The sequence below is a fragment of the Copadichromis virginalis genome, linkage group LG12, assembly GCF_057382275.1.
Source record: "Copadichromis virginalis isolate Kocher_CV1m ecotype Utaka linkage group LG12, C_Virginalis_male_GT1.1, whole genome shotgun sequence".
Classification (NCBI taxonomy): Eukaryota; Metazoa; Chordata; class Actinopteri; order Cichliformes; family Cichlidae; genus Copadichromis; species Copadichromis virginalis.
This window is the reverse complement of record NC_140629.1, coordinates 31253391-31261029: the sequence shown is the minus strand read 5'-3', so window position 1 is coordinate 31261029 and position 7639 is coordinate 31253391. Positions and strand designations below refer to the sequence as shown.

Below are 7639 nucleotides of genomic sequence, written 5' to 3'. Positions count from 1 at the left end.
GAAGAGGAACAGTGATAAAGGCCACACCAAAAGGGGGGGACAAAAATACATATACATCAATCACCTGGATCACCTGTTGAGAAGAAAGAAAAGAGAAAACAAACAAAAAAAAGAGCGCAATATAATAAAAAACATCATCGCGAGAATCTATGTGTATATAACAGTAAATACTAAATACTGAATATTATTGTGCAGCACGTAAGATCGACAGCACACAGTGTGCTTTGAGGTAGCAGCCAAAAGAGGTGTAGTTTGTGTCTGTGAGCACCCGTGTGTACACCTGTGAGCATGAGAATCCAAAAGGTTCCTTCATGTAACGATCTGCTAGAGGGTGTGGGGAGCCATAGCCCCGCCCCCCAGGGCATGAAGCAGGTATGGAGGAGATCCAGGCTCTAGACATCCAGAGACCCCATCTGGATGTCTAGAGCCTGATCATCTGTCAAACATGATGGAGGCAATGTTATGGTGTGGGCTTGTATGACTGCTCAGATTCAGCCAAATGTTGCCAAACTAATTGGATAACCCTTAATGGCACTTCAGAGGATAATGACTAAAAACCTGCTGCAAAAAGCACCTCAAGAGTTTCTTAAGCCAAAGAAACTGGAAATTCTTCAATGTTTTAAGTTGCACCGAAGTGAATCTTTGTAAAACATTTCAACTTTTATTCCAACTTTGTTAAAATTTATGACAAGCTTGATTTAGTGTTTTTCTTTATTTAAACGTATCCACAATATGTACATGTGATACAATCATTATTATGAACATACATTTACATGAAAAATTTCCTAAACATTGAAATCTTTTTCTAACCTCTGTTTCCAGGTTCATATTACAGACTTTGTTGGAGCGTTCAGTCTGTACAGAGAACTTTAAGTAGACCAGCTACTATAAATATCATTCACTTTTTTTTTCCTGAGAACAATTTGAACAATTAATTTGCGAATTTTGTCTATTTACACATTTCATTTCAAGTAAAGTGACTGTTTCATTAAAGTCTTAAAGCAAGTTCTCAGAAATCACAACAGTAATTGAATGGTACGTGAACAGCTGTAATAAATAGCACTAACTGATTGTTCGGCCATAACCAACGGCTGAACAATGAGTTACACCTATGCAGTCCCTGTCATGAGTGAAAAAGGCCTCTTCTAGCACAATATGAATACAACATCACTGCAACCGTGCTATTACAGTCGCATAAGTTAATCAGCATACATATATGAAAATACATGCTTGTCAGGCACACTTCAATATCATGTACTTCACTGTATGTGCTTGTTTAGAACATCACTTAAAAAGCAACCAGAGAATACATGCTTTCCAAAATAGTCACCCAAAGCTAATATTTTAATGAAAGAATGAATAGCGAATATCTAAACCATTTTAGTAAATATACAGATTGTGAACAAGCAAAATGCAACCATTTCAGTTTCTCACAGTGTTATTGTAAATGCCATGAGTGCCATCCCTTTACTGTCTGTTGAAATGAAGTCTGTAAAAGTGGTGAAAAAAAATGCATCTCGTCCTCAAGATGTTGAGTGCAAACCAAAACAACGTGTATTTCAGTTTAGCTCTGCGCTAAACGTAATAAATACCTGATACCTGATACACTTCTTTGATATCCTGCTAATAAACACAAAGAGAACAAGCTGAAACAGAAACACGTTTACAGTGTTGTAACTTTAAACCTTTTCCATTTCCGCAACTTTGATTCTCTTCGTGCCAGCATCAACTCCCTTAAAACAATAAAGCAAACAAGTCTAACAATAAAACCAACCCTTAAAAGATTAGAACTTCTCGTTACTTATGTCCACGAGGCAGTGCAATATCGTGAGTGTCCGTAACCTCGACACAATAATGATTTTTCCTTATGGTTGTTACTGTGCCTGTGGTTGAACCATGTCTGGGCGAGGCGGTGGGGGTGTTATGGGATACATAGAAATGCTTTGTTCATTGTAAGCAGGTGGGAGCTCATCAGGCTTAAATTCCAGCTGAAGATAGAGAAAAAAAGAGCTATAATTTAGCAATAGCCTAAATGTACTGATATATGGGTGCATTATTTTGTTAGCGCAAGAGAAAGAGATGCAGAGAAAATCATAATCACCTCATTATAGGCAGGTGGGGGTCCTGAGTAGACTGTTGTGCTGTATCGTGGTGGTCTCATGGCATCACCACCTTGATCTTCGCTGTCCTGCTGTGGTATGCTCCTGGGGAAGGGAATGAAATATATGGACTGCGGGAGCCTGCCCTGGTTACTATGTCTTATAGACCTCCGTGATATAGGGTCATCCCTTTGGCGATGGCATAGTCTGCATATAGTGGTGCAGAACATCATGGCGAGACCAAAACCCAGGATGCCCAGGAAGATCCTTGGAGAAAGACGAAGATGTGGAGAAAGCAGAGAACAGGTTATCTAACAACTCTGGCACAGTTTGAAAACTCTCAGCCTTCCCTGGTGGTGGAAGATGTTACCAGTTTATTAGTTTGCTGTTTTAATAGAATAAAAGAAACTGAAAAAAAGGATTCTTTTTCAGCCAATAATACATAGTACACACAGCACAGGAAAGTAATTATCATAGAAAAGTATCAATGAAAAGAAATGGGTCTTACTGTAGAAAGACACTGTAGTCCGAAAACATCCTTAAATCTGGTGGATGAATTCTTAATGGGCCAAAATGACAGTGGAGTAACAAACCACTGAATGAACCTGAAAGGCAAACATGTAAAACAAAAAGAAAATAAATAGATTTTTTATTTTTTTTTGTCATCAGTGATCTAAAAACAGTGCAGTTAAAATGTAAAGATCTTGCTTTCACGAGCTTATGTGGTCACCCTTTCAATGAAAATGTTCCATTTTTAGATCTTTTCGTATCAGTTGGAAAATGTGTACACTTTGAACTTTAAACCCAATGTTTTGTCATAGAAAAAATGAAATCTCCAAGGAGCTTTTATTGCCTGTCTTGATTGTACTAGGATAGATAAGATAGGATAGGTAGGTTCTGGAAGAAGATTTCTTACAAAGCAGCACTTTGTACTACAGTAGCCTCATATAATTTGCAGTCATTTAGTTTAACTATTGCTGTCAGTGATATTTCGCAAAGACGGGATGACTGCACTTGTTCCATGATGCCCATAAAGCAATCAGGTGACGACTTGAAATATTAAATTGATTACAAATAGGTATCAATTTCATAGCCTGATAGCAAATCAAATCTTAGCTTATTTTAGGCTGTTGACATATTAGTGAGCGTGGATTTCAAAACTGTGAATCAGAGAGGTGAGATGGATGAGTGATTCCACAAGTTACCAAATTCTGACTTGTGGAGTCATGTTAAATGAAGTAAATAAACCATGACTTACTCAGAAAACATGGTTTTTATACAACACGATTATAAGAATGAAGTGTCTGACAAATAAACCTTGAATTCAATTTGTGACAGTTCCTTTTTCGTGAGTAAATCATAATATTAGACCTGTTTATCAAATAATTAAGCATTCACTATCAGATGGAATGGAAAGACAGATATATTATCAAAGGCTTAAAAACACAAGATACTAATACAGCTGCTGCACCAAGCCACAAATCAAATCAAGGTGTCCACAATAAGAAAGGTCTGTTTAACTGATTCGCAGCCTTGAATTGAGAAAAGTAGGTCACTGTGTTAAACATGCCTTTTAAGGCTGGCTCAGTTGCCAAAGTTAGGGTTTTCCCAAAATTATATTTTTATTTTCTTAAATGTAAAATGCTGGGAGGGCAACAGATTACAAGATTTTCAACATAATGAAACTGTGATAGTAAAGCCACAAAAACTCTGCCCGTACTGAGGTGATTTAGCATTAAAAGTTTTTTTAAAAAAATAAATTATTAAACAAAAGCGAACAAGAGAACCTAAAACAATCACATGAGAAGTAGGCGAGGTGAGCACATGATCGGTAAGCACAGCGGGAAAGCGGCCTAGTCTGCGCTTCTAAAACAAACAGCTTCTAGTATTTTCAGATTTTTGTTATTAGATTCAGTTTTATCAGCTTCCTGTAACTGAGCAGAATAGTCAAAACAAGGAATCAGAAGAAAAAAAATCCAGCTCTGTGCTCTTACCTTCGATCCAGCCACAAGTTCTCTCACGTATGAGACTGGGAGGGAAAACTCACTGGAGCAGAGTGCAGTTTTATTATGAGTGTCCTGATAAGAGGCGGTGTGTACAGTGTGCTCAAGCATGGGGGCGAGTGCAAAGAAGGCACGTTTAATAGCACCTGAAATACACTGAGAATTGTAGTATTCTTAATTGTTACCAGGGTTTTTCACCTCTGCACATCTTACACACACACACACACACACACACACACACACACACACACAACAAAAACTTATATCTGTTAATAAAAGCCAGGGGTCGGCAACCCTGGGCACGCGTGCCACAGTCGTCACGCGAAGGGTTAAGTGATGGCACGACCATAGCTGGACTGGCCATCGGGCATACCTGGCATTTGGTCGGTGGCCGATGATTTTTTTTCTTTTTTTTTTCTTTTTGTAATGGTATATAATGAAAGTGGTGGATTGGCCAGATGCTGGTCGGTGTGTAAAAAACGAACTCAGTTGTTTGGTGGTGGCTATGGCGAAGCTTCCACAGATTCGTTAACATTAATAAGTGGTGGATGCCAGCAGGCGGATGAGAGAAAGGGGAGGCAAGAGGAGAGACCCGAGGCAGCCGCCGGTCCGAGTGTCAGGTGAACTGAACTTCAGGTAAGAAGTTATGACCTGCAGTCTACCTGGGTCAGATATAAACCAACTTTAGGTGCAGTTTATTTTCGTTGTGCTGACTTTTTACAGTCAGTTACAATAACCGTACTGTGTGCTAGCTAGCATGACAGAGAGTCTATACAGCTGGGTGGGTGCTATGAAGTTACTGATAGTGAACTTTATTTTATTCATAAGGTTACTTAGTAGAGTTTCCAACCGTCCTGTAAAAAGACGGAATCGTCCCGGACTTCAGCTACAATGAAAAAGACATAAAGCTGGAGCTGCACAGCTGCCTCTTCTCTCATTCTCTCCCCTCTCTCTCCTGTTGCTACTTCAATCATGAAACTGATCAATGATCAGCTGATCGGCTTTTCTCTCTTGTTTGTTTATCGCCCACTTTGTGCCAGAAAGAGGAAACCGCCGGATGTCGCGCTAAACTACAGCAGCATGTTTAAGCTTGATCAGCTGTTGTTAAAATTTATTTAATATTTCTTTCTAGTAGCTGATGTTTGCTGGAGCCACAGCTGTAAAACCTGCTGGTCATGATGTCGGTTTGGTTATCTGGTGAGAGGGAAACATGCAGATGAAACCAGGAGATGTCCTTACTGAATCATCAGAGCTGAACAGGTTTTAGGTGACATGAATGAGTTGAAGGGCTGGGTTGAATATTAACAAACATGCCATATTGGCCCAGTTTATTTCTCTTATCATTGTTGTGAGGAGACCATAAATAGGATTTGTATTTTCTGTTGTACAGTTCATTTGCTGTTGGGGAGTTCTTGTTATGGATAAAAAGTGTCTGTTTTTTGTTTCAAAACAGCTGATAACTATTCGCTGATAGCTGCCAACATCTGCGAACAAATATAATTCTATAAAGTGGTTCTATATATTGTGTAACTGTTCATATAGAGCAGGGGTAGGCAACTTTTCTGATGACGAGTGCCATTTAAAATTATCTCAGAGGTCAGTGTGCCATATGATTGCATTAGCAATAAATCTAATAACGCTCTATATGAACAGTTACACAATATATAGAACCACTGATAAGAGAAATAAACTGGGCTAATATGGCATGTTTGTTAATATTCAACCCAACCCTTCAACTCATCCATGTCACCTAAAAGGTAAACCTGTTTCTCCATCACCTGTTCAGCTCTGATGATTCAGTAAGGACATCTCCTGGTTTCATCTGCATGTTTCCCTCTCACCACATATCCAGACCGATATCATGACCAGCAGATTTTACAGCTGTGGCTCCAGCAAACATCAGCTACTAGAAAGAAATATTAAATAAACTCTAACAACAGCTGATCAAGCTTAAACATTCTGCTGTAGTTTAGCGCGACATCCGGCGGTTTCCTCTTTCTGGCACAAAGTGGGCGATAAACAAACAAGAGAGAAAAGCCGATCAGCTGATCATTGATCAGTTTCATGATTGAAGTAGCAACAGGAGAGAGAGAGAGGGGAGAGAATGAGAGAAGAAGAGGCAGCTGTGCAGCTCCAGCTTTATGTCTTTTTCATTGTAGCTGAAGTCCGGGACGATTCCGTCTTTTTACGGGATGGTTGGCAACTCTACTAAGTAACCTTGTGAATAAAATAAAGTTCACTATCAGTAACATCATAGCACCCACCCAGCTGTATAGACTCTCCGTCATGCTAGCAGTACAGTTATTGTAACTGCACAACGAAAATAAACTGCACCTAAAGTTGGTTTATATCTGACCCAGGTAGACTGCAGGTCATAACTTCTTACCTGAAGTTCAGTTCACCTGACACTCGGACCGGCGGCTGCCTCGGGTCTCTCCTCTTGCCTCCCCTTTCTCTCATCCACCTGCTGGCATCCACCACTTATTAATGTTAATGAATCTGTGGAAGCTTCACCATAGCCACCACCAAACAACTGAGTTCGTTTTTTACACACCGACCAGCATCTGGCCAATCCACCACTTTCATTATATACCGTTACAAAAAAAAAAAAAATCATCGGCCACCGACCAAATGCCAGGTATGCCCGATGGCCAGTCCAGCTATGGTCGTGCCATCACTTAACCCTTCGCGTGCCAACTGTGGCACGCGTGCCCAGGGTTGCCGACTCCTAATATAGAGCGTTATTAGATTTATTGCTAATGCAATCATATGGCACACTGACTTCTGAGGAAATTTTAAATGGCACTCGTCATCAGAAAGGTTGCCTACCCGTTATAAGCAGACTTCTATGAATTTCTGTTTTGTCAGTTGATCAGTATCTTTTATTAGTATGTTCTAAAGGTCCCTCCAAAGAATTTATGGCAGCATTAGAAGTTTAAAAGAGAAAGAGACACGTTTATCTACAAGTTCTTAGCTGAAATTTACTGCCTAAGAAAAAATGAAAGTAAGGAAAGTAGTGGAATAAAACATTTTTATAATAGTATCGTGTTTCCTGTCACCTCTGGGCAAGAGAAGTTAAATCTGATGATTCATTAGTCGTCATTTTAAGGTATATTAAAATATGTAACAATTTGTAATTAATCTGGACACACTTAGCTTAATAACATCAGATTTTTCCTTCACTATGCATTCAGGTGTTGTGTCATGACGAGTCTTGTTAAAAGGTTTATTCCAACCATTTATTTTACACTTCTATAAAGACTCACTGTTGTGTGAGTCTTTCAGAGCAGCAATATTAGCTGTTATTATAGGCAGGATTAATACACCGCTGATCCTAATTTATAAAATCTTTTTGGTGTGTGTCTGAGAAGAAAGCCCAAAATTCAACAGGAAACACTCCCAAACTGGAAGAACACCTGCTGATCAGAGGGATGAGGAGATACAAAGGTTATATCCATAAAACTCACAGGGACCGAACATATAACCCTTATCAAACTACTAATATAATTAGAACACTATGCTGTTAGAAAAAATGCA

The 7639-nt window shown here is 39.2% G+C and overlaps 1 protein-coding gene across 1 annotated transcript; it reads right to left on the bottom strand.

Moving 5' to 3' along the window:
• Nucleotides 1-697: 697 nt before the first annotated feature.
• On the bottom strand, nucleotides 698-4156 carry LOC146697357 (uncharacterized). The gene is made up of 4 exons (XM_085474201.1): nucleotides 4094-4156; nucleotides 2608-2704; nucleotides 2102-2366; nucleotides 698-1988 (listed from the first exon to the last, which is right to left on the bottom strand). Exons 2-4 carry the CDS (start codon nucleotides 2634-2636, stop codon nucleotides 1875-1877), a joined length of 408 nt encoding a protein of 135 aa, XP_085330327.1. The 5' UTR covers nucleotides 2637-2704; nucleotides 4094-4156; the 3' UTR covers nucleotides 698-1874.
• Nucleotides 4157-7639: the final 3483 nt, after the last annotated feature.

What these genes read in the sequence shown, in the direction of transcription:
- LOC146697357 (XM_085474201.1), bottom strand. Translation starts at nt 2,636, where the DNA reads ATGTTTTCGGACTACAGTGTCTTTCTACA. An exon ending in GACTACAGTGTCTTTCTACA is followed by an intron (nt 2,367 to 2,607) that starts GTAAGACCCATT and finishes TCTTTCTCCAAG; the next exon opens with GATCTTCCTGGGCATCCTGG. An exon ending in CCCCACCTGCCTATAATGAG is followed by an intron (nt 1,989 to 2,101) that starts GTGATTATGATT and finishes CTCTATCTTCAG; the next exon opens with CTGGAATTTAAGCCTGATGA.